This window comes from Lissotriton helveticus, chromosome 9 (genome assembly GCF_964261635.1).
Source record: "Lissotriton helveticus chromosome 9, aLisHel1.1, whole genome shotgun sequence".
Taxonomy (NCBI): Eukaryota; Metazoa; Chordata; class Amphibia; order Caudata; family Salamandridae; genus Lissotriton; species Lissotriton helveticus.
Genome location: NC_136070.1, coordinates 51,558,466 through 51,573,445, shown reverse-complemented (window position 1 = coordinate 51,573,445; position 14,980 = coordinate 51,558,466). Strand labels below are relative to the sequence as shown.

The 14,980-nt window shown below is 48.5% G+C and overlaps 1 protein-coding gene across 8 annotated transcripts in view; it reads left to right on the top strand.

The window, feature by feature from the left end:
* MEIS2 (Meis homeobox 2) overlaps positions 1–14,980 on the top strand; it is a 318,037-nt gene that overhangs the window by 119,494 nt on the left and 183,563 nt on the right. For all 8 annotated transcript variants that reach the window (XM_078659438.1, XM_078659433.1, XM_078659437.1 and 5 more), the window contains one exon: positions 6,056–6,201. In XM_078659438.1, coding sequence (XP_078515564.1) covers positions 6,056–6,201 — 146 coding nt within the window. The remainder of the gene's footprint in view (positions 1–6,055; positions 6,202–14,980) is intronic.

Genomic DNA, 14,980 nt, shown 5'->3' with positions numbered 1-14,980 from the left:
CTGGCCGGCTCCGGATACACTGAGCCGCATGTCTGTTGTCTTAGGCTATCTCGCGCAAGGTTTTTCGTTAGCATTAGATTTAAGGCATTATGGTCTAATGGACGTCTCGAGTTGCATTACCAAAACCCTTGCCTGAGCGGAGAGCCCAGATGTCCATCCCGGCGCTTGCCTCCTGGGTACCAGCAGGTGCATCACCTCTGGACTCACTCCATCCCCTTCCAGGAGCTGTTGTTCCAAAGCACCAATAGGTAGCTTTACCTTTGCATTTCCTGCTTCCCCTTCCGGGAACACTGCTTGCTGCTACTCAGCGGTGAGCATACAACTGTGTGGACTCTTTCCCTCTCAGGAAATGTTCTTCCTGTGAGTTAGTATTTATTTTTATTTATTTTATTTAGAAGTTTTCTATAGCGCTAACAAGACCCGAAGGTATCAGAGCGCTTCACAGTAGAGGGAATGAAAAAGAGAACAACATGAAACAAACCCAATAAAAGCAATCAGCGAACGACAATTTGGAATGAAGGAAAGTTCGGACAGCAGGGCTTCTTGGTACAGGATTCAACGTTACTGCATGGATTCTGATATAAAACTCTGCACTACTTTTGTAGGCACAGCTACAATTTACACTTCCACTTTCGGGTCATGGCTTATGGCAAGGTACTTTCAGGCAGCACAAACTCTACAATTTCTTCTTACACTGCTGAGCCTGGCTTTTTCCTATGTACCTCTAAAATGTATACTTCTACTTATGGAACCTGGCTGCTGGCAGGTTATCTGCAAGCAGCATAAAGTCTACAACTTATGCTTTTGCTTCCGGGGTCTGGTTATTTCCGTAGCACCTGCAGGCTACATAAACTCTACAATTTCTTCTTATACCTCCAGGAACTGCCTGCTTCCTAGGTACCTCTACAATTTAAACTTCCACTTCCAGAACCTGGCTGCTGGCAGGTTACCGGCAGGCAGCATAAATTCTATATCTTATGCTTCCGGGGTCTGGCTGCGTCGGTAGTACCTGAAGGCAACATACATTCTACAATCTCTTTTTACACCTCCAGCACCTGTCTGCTTTCTAGGTACCTGCAGGCTGCATAAAGAAACTCTAAAACTTAAATTTCCACTTCCGGGACCTGGCTGCTTCCAAGGCACCCACCACTACAATTAAGGGTTCCACTTCCGGACCTAGCTGCTTCCAAGGTACCTACCTCTACAATGAATGCTCCCACTTCCGGTGTCTGGCTGCTTCCAAGGCACCTACCACTACAATGAATGCTCCCACTTCCGGTGTCTGGCTGCTTCCAAGGCACCTACCTCTACAATGAATGCTCCCACTTCCGGTGTCTGGCTGTTTCCAAGTACCTACCTCTACAATTAATGCTTTCACTTTCGGGAACTGGGCCTGGCTGCTTCCAAGGCACCTACCTCTACAATTAATGCTCCCACTTCCGGTGTCTGGCTGTTTCCAAGGTACCTACCTCTACAATGAATGCTCCCACTTCCGGGACCTGGCTGCTTCCAAGGCACCTACCTCTACAATGAATGCTCCCACTTCCGATGTCTTGCTGCTTCCAAGGTACCTACCTCTACAATTAATGCTTTCACTTCCGGGACCTGGGCCTGGCTGCTTCCAAGGCACCTACCTCTACAATTAATGCTCCCACTTCCGGTGTCTTGCTGCTTCCAAGGTACCTACCTCTACAATTAATGCTCCCACTTCCGGTGTCTGGCTGCTTCCAAGGTACCTACCTCTACAATTAATGCTCCCACTTCCGGTGTCTGGCTGCTTTCAAGGTACCTACCTCTACAATTAATGCTCCCACTTCCGGTGTCTGGCTGCTTCCAAGGTACCCACCTCTACCATTAATGCTCCCACTTCCGGGGCCTGGCTGCTTCCAAGATACCTCTACAATTAATGCTCCCACTTCCGGTGTCTGGCTGCTTCTAAGGTACCTACCTCTACAATTAATGTTCCCACTTCCGGTGTCTGGTTGCTTTCAAGGTACCTACCTCTACAATTAATGCTCCCACTTCCGGTGTCTTGCTGCTTCCAAGGTACCCACCTCTACAATTAATACTTCCACTTCCGGGACTGGCTCTTCCTAGCACCTACGGGCACTGTAAAGTCCACCTTGCCTCTGCCCTCCCCCCCAGTCGCTGGTGTGCCCCTGGGCTAATGATGTGCGGGGCGTGGGGGGGGGGGGGGGGGGGGGTTGTCGAAGACGCACGCGGCGCCCCGTCCTCGGCTTCCTTCATCTATTTTGCATTTGATTATGCCACCAGCCGGCTCTTGTTTCTTTGCATTTTTTTCCCGCTTTACAGAAAAGTTATTAGTTCAAATATTAATGCATGAATTTTGCGTCGCCGGACGCCTTTGATTGACGCCTCCCCAAAAACGGGGCGACGTGGCTGTGTGGATTTGAGGAAAGTCGGGGCCCAACGACGCCCGCGCTGGAAGAGTTTTCAGATACATAATTTAGTTGCCCTCCAGGCAAGCTTTCAAGGCTTTTTTTGCCGGAGGGCGAGAAAAAATAACTCTGCCTGCTAAAAGTAACTGATTTCTGCTAATGCACAATTCATGGGCGGAAGACGCACAAAGGGACAATGGCTGGCGGAAAGTTTCTGATTAAGAGCGTGTCCCTGCCTTGATCTCCGCCAGGCCTCGTCTCTTTTTAATGATGCTGATCAGCGGTGCGGAGATGTCAACATTCCCCTGTCATGCAAATGCCATGCGAGGGTCATGTGTCGCGTGTGAGCCTGCGTGCCGGGCAGGGGAGCGCGTCCTGGAAGGCGCCGGCTGCCCTTGTCACGGTTCTTGTCTGCAGAAGTGGAGCTGAGCCCTCCGAGATCGGGGTCTGATAAAATGGCGCCCTAGCATCAGCAACAACAGCAAGGTCCAGGCCTGGAAGTTCGGGCTGGACTGCCCCCATTGGAGCAGGGTCAAGACTCATTTGCATATGGCGGGGTCCAAACAGAAGTGGCACAGTGGACTGGGGCCTGAGTAATTAATTACCAATGCCTGAGATTAATTTAAGCATTCCATCCATCCACCTTTTTATATACTTTAGGTTGTGCAACTGGTGCAGTTGCACCGGGCTCAGGAGTCTTAGGAGCTCACTGTACCCCAGTTGTGGTGGTCTTTTGTACCCAAGCTTGAGAATGTAAATTTCCAGTATTTGTAAAGCGCAAACAATGACCCGAATGTGTCAAGGCGCTGGGGGCCCTCCAGAAGATTAAGCGAGCTATTGCCCAAAGTCACATGGTCGTGGGTTGATCTGCCGCCAGCACTGGGGATCGAACCGTGAGCCCCCGGGTTCTGGCGTCAGTTGCCCTGGCCGCTGCGCCACACCTCTTCCACAACAGGGCACCGTGTTTTCCTTGCTTCCGTCACGGCACACGTCAGCCTTGCTACCCACTGGCTCTCCAAACAGCATTATGCAAGTTCTTTGAAATTAGTTTATTTAAGTTAAGTAATGAGAGCACCATCATTTAAGCGCCAAGAAGCTGTTCATTTGTGATGTGCGCTTCAGAAATGGATGATAGTAGAGGACACTGAATGAAGGTCATATGTTTTATGTTCTCCTTTCTTGTTGACATCCATGTAAATGTATGAGCTGGCAAGAAGGTAGGTGCCCACTGGACTAACTCAGCAACATAACCAGAATCCGCCTCAATTCAGAAAACACCCCCGCTGGCTTCAATATTCCAAGGCTTTTGAGGAAGAGGTGATGTTTTGATCCATGGAATATCAATACGTGAATTTGGTTGTCACAGCACAAGTCCTGGTTCTTGCTTGTTGTGGTTCCACCAGAGGATTCGGCCTCATGTCTCCTCTTCTCAGTGTCCTGGTCACTGTGACGTCCTAGATGGGCCCCATCCAGACGGGGAGCACCGTACCGGGCGCTAGGTACAACCACCGTGCGCCTTAGGATGAGTGTGCCCCTCGGTGTGAACAGAGCAACACGCATAAGGTTGCGGTGTACCCCTCACTGCGACAACAGCCATGCCCACAAGGAGGAGTGTGCCACTGTCTGTGACCACCATCATGCCAACAAGGAGAAAGGAGAAGTGTGCCTTTCACTGTGCCCAAAACTATGCACAATGGGAGTGCGCCCTTCACTATACCCACTGCTATGCCCATAAGTTGGCGTGTGCTGTTCACCGGAACCACAAGCGTGCACACAAGGACAAGTGTGCACCTCCCTGCAACCACAAGCATGCTCACATGGAGGAGTGTGCCCCTTATTGTAACCACAACCATACACAAGGAGAGCGGTGCTCTTCCCTGGACCTACAACTGTAGACATGTTGGACACTAACCTTCAAAGTAGGCAGAGTCGTGCACACATGAATCAGTGTGGGCCACTCAATAGCCACAGCAATGCGTGCATTCTCACTGTAATCACAACCATGCACATGTGGGCAGAGTCCTCCTCATTGTAGACACAATTGTGAACGTGGAGTAGTGTAACTACAAACCGGCATGCACTGGACACTGGTTTCACTGTAGTCTTCACCATTTGTACACAAGGCACAACATTTCATGCACATTCAGCACTGTAAAGACAAAACACTAAGGCAGGTATCATCATGACCACTATGGTATCTACTCACACCATCACCACACACAGCCAGAAAATAGCACAAATAGAAACAGAACTCATAGCAGCCATACCCAGCACAGCCCAGATAAGCCAGCAGATGGACATCAGCACAACACAGTGCCTGCAATAACCTGCACACAAACAAAACTGCCAGTCAGCCATCACATGAAAATAACCCACTAGGCATGGAAGCACCTTTTGCCAGATCCAGGCAAACCTGCATCATATGTAGTTTTCCACAACAAAACAACACCATCTCAGCACTGCCTACTACAGCTCACAAACAGCACCAGAATTCAGTCTGCAATGGAAACCTTGATACCTAGGCGCAAAGCAGCCAACCTGATTGGTACTGGAGGTGAAACCTATGGCGGAATGCACACCATATAGGTACATATAACATATCATCTGTGAAGCACAGCCATTCGCAGGTGGAGCCATGTTCCCTTTGTGACTATATAGCATGTGCACTCTGGCACGAAGCGTGGACTGTCAATGACTCCACCACATCAAATCTTAGATTTGTGACAAAAGCAGTGTCACGACTGGCCATACACTCAAGGAGTCTACGTGCAAGGGACCAATCATCTTGTTTTTCGTAGACCACTGAAGACCTTTCTTTTCCCTTAGTTCTTTCTGCCTCCCTCGTGCTTGAACTAGCGCTTTGATGCTTCCGGGTAGCCATGCGCTTTATAAATGTTTTTTTTCATTTCATTTGAACTATCCGTGCAAACCTGCACACTGAAGCTCGGATGTAAATGTAAATGTAAATTGATACTTGTATAGCGCACTACTCACCCGCAAGGGTCTCAAGGCGCTTGTATGAATACCGCTGTGGAACCCATCCTGGCTTTCCCTGTGAGGTGTCCACTCCTGGGCACCCCCAAGGTGGAGGCCAGGCATCCTTAGCGTTTTGGGGGCCGTTGTGGAGATTAAGCAAGCTATTGCCCAGAGTTGCAGAGTGGGACTCCATGATTTGAATAGGCACCGAGGCGAGAATTATCAGGTCCGTGGAATTTTGAGCCCAAGACCTGCCGAGGTGGGGAATTGAACCCTGGTCCCGGGCTAGACCTCTGCATCAGGGTCTGCCGCTCTAACCATTGAGTCACACTTCTCCACTGGTGCTCACGTGTTTGCAATCTCTCCGTTGGGCCTCGGATTTTGGTATTTTGCAGTGTGTAATTTACAAAGAGCTGGAGCAGATCTGGAGAACCTGAGTTATAATTGAATTAATGGTATGTGCCTATGTAAGACACATGAATAAAAAACTGTGTTTAAAGAGAGACGGTCTCCAGTGTTTATACATGCGTATGAGCAATCACACTTAATGAGAAAATTGATGAGGCGGTTGCTTTATGGAGACGGAGGGAAAGGTTCATTAGTGCACTTGTGATTAGAGCAAACTGTTGGTCTGGCTGGTTTCCACCCTGGTCTGAAGCATCTTTCCTTTGTCCTTTCAGGGGATGGGTTAGACAACAGCGTGGCCTCGCCGGGCACGGGGGACGATGACGACCCGGACAAGGACAAAAAGCGCCAGAAGAAAAGAGGCATTTTCCCCAAAGTAGCCACGAATATCATGCGAGCGTGGCTATTCCAGCATCTCACGGTAAGTGTGGACAGTTTTCCTGCTTCCTTCTTGTGGCTTGTAATGTAATGTGACTGCTCATTGGTTAGCGGCTTCTGTTGAAGGGTGGGTGCGAGGTAGGCACTCATCTTGTTGCGGAAGGTGTTTGTCTCATTGTTGTTGGCATTGCATTGTGTGAATATGTACATCAAAAATGGCTGCCTTCAAGGCAGTGCACTAGTCTACTTCTTTTTCAAGATGGCCGATGTTGAATACATAGATCAAAAATGGCTGCCTTCAAGGCGGTGCACTAGTTTACTTCTTTTTCAAGATGGCCGATGTTGAATACATAGATCAAAGATGGCTGCCTTCAAGGCGGTGCACTAGTTTACTTCTTTTTCAAGATGGCCGATGTTGAATACATAGATCAAAGATGGCTGCCTTCAAGGCGGTGCACTAGTTTACTTATTTTTCAAGATGGCGGATGTTGAATACATAGATCAAAGATGGCTGCCTTCAAGGCATTGCAGTAGTTTACCTCTTGTTCAAGATGGCCGATGTTGAATACATAGATCAAAGATGGCTGCCTTCAAGGCAGTGCACTAGTCTACGTCTTATTCAAGATGGCGGATGTTGAGAGCATAGATCAAAGATGGCTGCCTTCAAGGAAGTGCAGTAGTCTACTTCTTATTCAAGATGGCCGATGTTGAATACATAGATCAAAGATGGCTGTCTTCAAGGTAGTGCACTGGTTCACTTCTTACTCAAGATGGCCACCGTTTGAGGACATCGCACTATGGTGGTTGATCATGTGTCTCGCTACTCTGGTCCTCTTCAACCATATCCGAACCGTGATCATAATTTAGCGTGTTTTTCTCTTGTTGGTGGTGACCATGGTGTTTAACTATTTTGGCTAAAAACTGTAAATGCTGGCAATGAGGTCACAGTGGTATTGATAGAGCGGCAAACAAAAAGGTGTTGATAGTGCTAGAAGAGTGCTGGGAAGGAACGTAGGACTTGATGGGTTGATAATGGTAGTATGGGTGGTATTCGTAACCAGACCACGCTCTTGGTGCAGTGGGCTTGGGTTGGCGAATTGGTGCAGTATAAATTCTGGGTGTTGTCTCATGAGATGGTACTGGTTGGATACCATTCATGGGCCCGTGGGTGTCGGGTCCCTGCCGTGAGACGGTAGAATGAAAGTGGTTGTGCAGTGTGGATATGAATCTTGGTGCAGTGGGGTTGTGATGTTTGTAGTTTGTGCTTTGTTGATGCAGGGCAGAGCCTCGGTGTGGCGCAGTTGTCGTGATGGTGGTTCTAGTGCTCCGGTGGGCTGCAGGGGGGTGTTAGTGCCATGACAGTCTCAGTACATGATGCGGATATGTTGGCACCCCGGGTCCTGTGTGGATCAAGGACCCAGTCGCTTGATGGCAGGAAGGGAATGGCTTGGAGAAGGAGGTGAGTACTATGCTGTCACTGCTGGGAATGATGGAGTTGAGAAGGTGTCACTGCTGAGAATGCTGGAGTTTGGATACTGTTGTTTCTAGGAATGCTGGCGTTGGAATGCTGTCACTGCTGAGAATTCTGGAGTTTGGATACTGTTATTTCTAGGAATGCTGGCGTTTGAATGCTGTCCCTGCTGAGAATGCTGGAGTTGGGATACTGTTGCTTCTAGGAATGCTGGCGTTGGAATGCTGTCACTGCTGGGAATGCTGGAGTTCGGATGCTGTCACTTCTGGTAATACTGGAGTTCGGATGCTGTCACTGCTGGGAATGCTGGAGTTGGGGTGCTGTCACTGCTGGAAATGCTGGAGTTGGGGTGCTGTCACTGCTGGAAATGATGGAGTTGGGGTGCTGTCACTGTTGGGAATGCTGGAGTTTGGATGCTGTCCATGCTGGGAATGCTGGAGTTTGGATGCTGTCCATGCTGGGAATGCTGGAGTTTGGATGCTGTCCATGCTGGGAATGCTGGAGTTTGGATGCTGTCCATGCTGGGAATGCTGGAGTTGGGATGCTGTCCATGCTGGGAATGCTGGAGTTTGGATGCTGTCCATGCTGGGAATGCTGGAGTTTGGATGCTGTCCATGCTGGGAATGCTGGAGTTTGGATGCTGTCCATGCTGGGAATGCTGGAGTTGGGATGCTGTCCATGCTGGGAATGCTGGAGTTGGGATGCTGTCCATGCTGGGAATGCTGGAGTTTGGATGCTGTCCATGCTGGGAATGCTGGAGTTTGGATGCTGTCCATGCTGGGAATGCTGGAGTTTGGATGCTGTCCATGCTGGGAATGCTGGAGTTTGGATGCTGTCCATGCTGGAGTTGGGATGCTGTCCATGCTGGGAATGCTGGAGTTTGGATGCTGTCCATGCTGGGAATGCTGGAGTTTGGATGCTGTCCATGCTGGGAATGCTGGAGTTGGGATGCTGTCCATGCTGGGAATGCTGGAGTTTTGATGCTGTCCATGCTGGGAATGCTGGAGTTGGAATGCTGTCGCTTCTAGGGGAATGCTGGAGTCGGGATACTGTTGCTTCCAGGCATGCTAGATCCAGGATGCTGTCTGCTGGGAATGCTGGAGTTTAGATGGTGTCTTCTGGGAATGATGAAGTCAGGGTGGTGTTATCGTGGGGAATGCTGGAGTTTGGATGCTGTCCCTGCTAAGAATGCTGGAGCGATGATTGTGTCTTCTGGGAATGCTGGCGTTGGGATGCTGTCCATGCTGGGAATGCTGGAGTTCTGATGCTGTCTGTTGGGAATGCTGGAGTTCTGATGGTGTCTTCTGGGAATGCTGAAGTCAGGGTGGTGTTATCGTGGGGAATGCTGGAGTTTGGATGCTGTCCCTGCTAAGAATGCTGGAGCGATGATTGTGTCTTCTGGGAATGCTGGAGTTGGGATGCTGTCCATGCTGGGAATGCTGGAGTTGGGATGCTGTCTCTACTGAGAATGCTGGAGTTTGGATGCTGTCTCTGCTGGGAATGCTGGACTCATGATGCTGTCTTCTGGGAATGCTGGAGTTGGGATGCTGTCACTGCTGGGAATGCTGGAGTTCTGATGGTGTCTCCTGGGAATGCTGAAGTCAGGGTGGTATTGGCGTGGGGAATGAAGGAGTTGGGATGCTGTCACTGCTGGGAATGCTGGACTCATGATGCTGTCTTCTGGGAATGCTGGTACTGGGACGCTGTCACAGCTGGAAAGCTTGGCACTGTTTGGGAAACTCTTGCTCCAGAAATCCTCAGCATTAGCTCCACGTGTCCGGTGCTAATTCACTTTTCTTCTATTTGTCGCTGCCGCCTACATTGTCTGAGTTCAGCCGCTGTCCTTGTGGTTGGAACTAAAACCTTTATCTTCTGTGCACATTACTTGAAAGACCCTTCCTTGCATCCTGGACTCATGCGCTTGTTATTGGCCCTGCTGCAGCTGTAGGAGGTGGGCTGTAAGGGTCCCATTGCAACCACATGCCTCAAGCCCATTGTGTAGACCTGTCAGCCCAGAAGGGCTGAGCCTGAGAGGTGGGAAGAGCATGGAATAAATGTGTGGCACCTCCTGGACTGGGCACTGTTTGTTTGTGGGTGATTTTCCTCAGTGTGGCTCAGTTTTCCTGCTGCAGAGGAACAATGTCTGCTGACGTATGGCATGATTTGCTTGTTGGGGGGTGGGGGGTTCCCTCTGCACCCCAACCCCATTTACCACTGCAAAAGGTAGGATTCAATTATTGTATGTAATGCTTTTTAGTAATTGAGCATGAATAAATTAATTAATTCATTCATTGGTAGGGTTCAGTTGCTATGTTCTCGTGATGCTATTGTGATCTGATGTTAGAACATTTTTACGAGTTCTCGTGGGTCCCATCCCTTCTAGGAATCAAACAAAACCTTTGAGGGTGGGGGAGCCCGTGTGTTAATCTTTAGGGTTGGTCTGTGTGTTTCATAGAACTGCTGTGTTGGCACTCCAGCGTGCAGTGCCGTCAAACCTGTTCCGACACAAAGGAGAGGCGATGCAGTGTAACGTAAGACGTAATCTTGCACAAGGGTGGAAGGGGACGTGGCTGTTGACTCAGAGACGCAACTCATGGCCTGCTCAAAGGGAGGCAGGGTGGCACACCTTCTGCACATACCCTCCTGGGCCAAGGGGCGCGCGCCCCGCGCCTTCGTGCCATGCGCTTGCCTCTTGCACAAACAAATGCAAAAACAACAATTGATGGACAGAATGCAGAACAATGTCATGCATTCACCCCAGTACAGAGATCTGGGCCTAAATCCATCGTTTATTTGCTCACCATGCCATTCAAGTTTGAACCCAGCCATATGCAAATCAGTCTTGACCCTGTGCCCCATGGGAACAGTCCAGCCCGAACTGCCAAGCCAGGTCCTCACTGGACTGGAAACAAGCATCCTAGGACCGGTTTCGGGGCATCACCCCTCATGAGCCAGGCTAGCTTGACTCTAGTGGCATGGAGAGCACGGGACCCACGTCGGGCATAGCCATCCCACTCGGGGTGATAAATGCAAAAAGAACAATTGATGGACAGAATGCAGAACAATGTCATACATTCACCCCAGTACAAACAAGGCTTTTTTGAGCTTCGTGATGCCATCCTCAGCAAAGGCGCGGATTAAAGCTGCTGTCGGAGTGCTTCTTCGGGGTCATTATCTTAAAAGCTAGCCGCCTTCACTTCTGGGGGAGCAGGATTGCGTGCGCGGAACGGGAGCACTTTGCACGGCAATCTGCCTGTATCCCCCCTTTTGCAATTGGTTTTATCTGCCGCTGTTCCGCTGACTATTACAGCTTCACTTAGGCACCAAAGTACCTTCTTTTTTTAAAACTTTCACAGAAGAACTATTTGCTTTCTCTCAGGTTTTTTTTTTTACTCTTTGTGCAGTGTGCTAGAAGTGTTTGCTATAAGGCAGGCAGTTTGTGGAATAAGGCTGGTGGCTACAGAGGGATAGTGTGGCTTCAGCCCTGAGTGAGATGGTAGCCATTGCAACGAGCGGGTGACACTGGTGATGTGTGCCACGCTGTGGGTGTAAGTTACTCACCAAACAGGCAGGTTCCCTAAACAGCTGTACAAGTATCATGTGTGCACTAGTGCTTCTGTGATGTGCAGCACACGTGTGTAATGCAGGTGTGCCTGAATGTCGCATGTCCATTTATATGTGACTATACACAAATGATCTGTTTGCATAATTACAGGGACCAGCAGGGGGTGTGGCCTTTGGTGGTGCCGGTTTTAGTTGTTGTGGAATATAATACCACCCTGCGACTGAACCCCCAATACCAATCTGCAACCTAACCCCCGAAACCACTCGGCGACCTAACCCCTCATACCAATCTGTGACCGAACTCCCAAAACCACTTTGCGACCTCACCCGTAATACCACTTTAAGAACGAACACACCAAGACCACTCGTCAACCTAACCCCTAATACCATCCTGAGACTGAATCCCCAATACCACTCGGCGACCTAACCCGTAATACCACTAGGAGACCGAACCCTGAATACCACTTGGCGGCCTAAACCATATTTCCACTCTGCAACCTCATCCCCAATACCACTTGGTGACCTAACCCCTAATACCACTATAAGACCGAACCCCCAATACCAATTGGCGACCAAACTCCTAATCCCACTATGAAACCGAACCCCCAATAGCATTATGAGACCGAACCCCTAATACCACTTTACAGCCCTATCCCCTGTACCACTTTTCGGCTCTATCCCCTATACCACTCTACGACCCTATTCTCTGTACCACTCTATGGCATTATGCTCAGCATGTGCCTAGGCTGGGTTCTCTTCCAGCCCTGACTCAATGCCGCCATTTGCACAACTCCCATTTGCACATGCTTAATGAATCTATTTGAGAGCCTTTGAAGGCTTGACACCCAGTTTTAGTTCTGGCTAAAAGGAGTGTTATCATATATATAATATCTGATGCTAAGGTAACAGGAAGGGGACTCACAGGAAAGAGTACAGGGCACTTCACAGGAAGACCAGGAAGGCAGAAGTTCATTTACCAGACAGTTCCTGGAAGTACCCCAGCGCCTGGAGACCCTTACGGGTGATTGTTCGCGCTTTACAAATGTGGATTATTATTATTATTATTATTATTATAGAAATTATGCAGTATTTACAATCTGCAAGTGTGCCATAATGTGCATGATATAGGACCCTAATCAAATTGACCCAGCAAAGAAGTTATAAACAGAAAGTAAGGCCTATTGGCTTTGTCATTTATTCTTTTGTACTTTTGGTGAACTGGTCATATGGTGGGCAGGGGGTACTAAATTAGCTGTTGCACTTGCTCCCTAAGCAAACCATACAATCTGCGCTCTGCCCTGAGTTTCAAGGACAGATTTATTTTAAATTTAGTATTTCTGCTGTAATTTGTTGACATTTTACTTGCCGGTCTATGTGACAACTTTGCTCACCTGTAGATTTCAAAAGCAGTTTTAGGGATGGTAGATTGCTGACCCTTGCAGGCCACCATCCCCTGTGACTGTAGCCAATTGTAGTGGGAGACAAATTGCAATCTGCTTCATTAATATTCATGAGGAAAGCGGCCCTGCGAACCACTGTAGTTCGGTATTTTGAGAACCAACCTATTAACCCCTTGGGCGCGGCCGCGATTCTGCGCCTGTGCTGCCGTTTTGAAGAGTGGGCGGGTTCATGACGGCCCCCAGCCGTCATCAGCACACGCCCACCGTGATGCATGACGGCCAGGGGCCGTCATCAGCATGGAAGGGGTTAATACATATGTCAATTTGTGGAGAAAAAAAAGAAACTGGTCACAGAATTGGACTCACAATTTGCCACCAGGATCTTTTCACATCTGGCCTGGCAAGGTACAGGAGTCGTGCATGGAGAGGTTTCAGGCGGTGGTGCTCTGTCCAGGCCTCCCAAGGGCTGTGGGGGTCCCTCCAGAGTCAGGGGCTCCCTGGCCTCCACTTGGCTCAGATGAACTCGAGAGAGCAGGAATCTGCAGCTGATGGCTCCACTGAAGGCTTGGTAATGAGCTCTGCACACACGCTGGCTAATTGAAAAGGCTGTAACTCCACTCCATGTTGGTCAGGGGTAATCAAGTGGGTTTAATCACCTCTATCTGCCCATGGGGTGGCTGGAGCTGCACCAGCCAGACCCCCCAGCCTTACCATGTGCCAAATGATTGTCGCCATTATCAAAATGACTCCACAGCTGTTCATGGCTGCGCCAGCTCAGTGGGGGAGGGGACTAACCTGCAAATTATTGCTCGTTTTGAAGTCCAGTGAGGAAAAAATCCTAGAGGAGAAGGGGTGAAGAGGGCATGAAGGGAGCTGCCGCCCATACCTTGCAAGTTGCCCTACGTCATATGCGACAACTGCAACCTTTTAAATCAACAGCATTTTCAGTGCTTGGATTTTGTAGCCTTTCCTTGTCGTTTTAAATGTGTCATTTCAAATACTAGAATGCAAGGCACTTTAGGTTAAAAAGGCAGGGGTAGCTGGAAGTGGCACAACTTTCCCTAACAGCACGACTGTCACGTTTGCATGATGTTTCATGCAACACCCCACCCCCATTTCCATACACACTTGTAAATGGCTCTACACATACCTTGGCCTTGGCAAAGTCAGTATAGTACATTTTTGGAAGACAGATGTGCTGTTGACAATTCAATCCTGGCTTGAAGATATGTACCAAGTGGCAAACTAAGAGAAACTGATTTATAAACTAAATGATTACTTGCAACAATGTGATTATATTTAGGACCCTTTTGGGGATCTATGACCGCTTTAATATTGTTATCCTATATATATTTAGGAATATAACTACTTAGGATGTTTTGTTCACTTAAGTGTTATTTTGTATATTCAAAGGATAGGCTGAGATGATTATTCTCATATACATGTAACTGACGTACTTGTCTGATCTTTGTTCTTTCCTTTTCTTAATTGGCTTATCTTCACATGTATCAATTATATTATATGTACAATGATATTTATTTGCTGAATATACCCTGGTTCTTTTTGAAATGCCAATAAAAAATTGGTGGGGGTGAGGAAGTGTCACACCTAACATGGGGTCGCTCGGCACCTCCGTTTGATGGTTTCTCACTGTCCGTGCCCCCTACCTTTGAGGTGTCTGCAGCCTACCTGCTGTGTGATGTTTCCTTGTTCATGAAAGCGTTATCCACTTTTTAAGGCAGTAGACTGGGAGTCAAGACACCACCTCCCAGATTGGGAGACTGGTCTGGTTCCCATTGCTTTTGTTCACACCGCAGGATGTGAAAAGGTTTACGGATGTGCGGCGGCTGGCACTAAACTTGAGTGCCAAACATGGTATACATAGGCCAGAATTACACCCATGACCCATGGCCCTATCTGCTCATAACCATTTTCTACCCATGTAGGGAATTTTGTATAGATAGATATGAGTGGGTGTCAAGAGATTTACAATGTTGGATTGGATCACTTAAATAGGGAATTGGCCTGAAGAAGTCCCTTTATATGGGCGAAACGTATTGGCTGTCCTCGCTGTAACAATGTGTTTCAGATTTTAAAGAAAATAAAGTGAAGAATTGGAGAACCTTGGTATTTGAATGGAACTTTTTTGTCTAAAATAATTGTTGCAGTGCATCTCTATTTGTGTTATATGGGAAACTAGAAGGAATCCACAAGTGGGTCATCTCGGGGGAGGTAGAAGCCACTTTCATCCAGTCCTGGTTTTCCAGCACTAGGTGTATTGATCCCTGTAGGTCCATACTGATCATAGGAAAAATGAAACTACAAGTACCACCGTGCTTTGCACAGCTCACTCAAAAGGCAGGACTGGCTTAAAGGTCGAGAGTCCA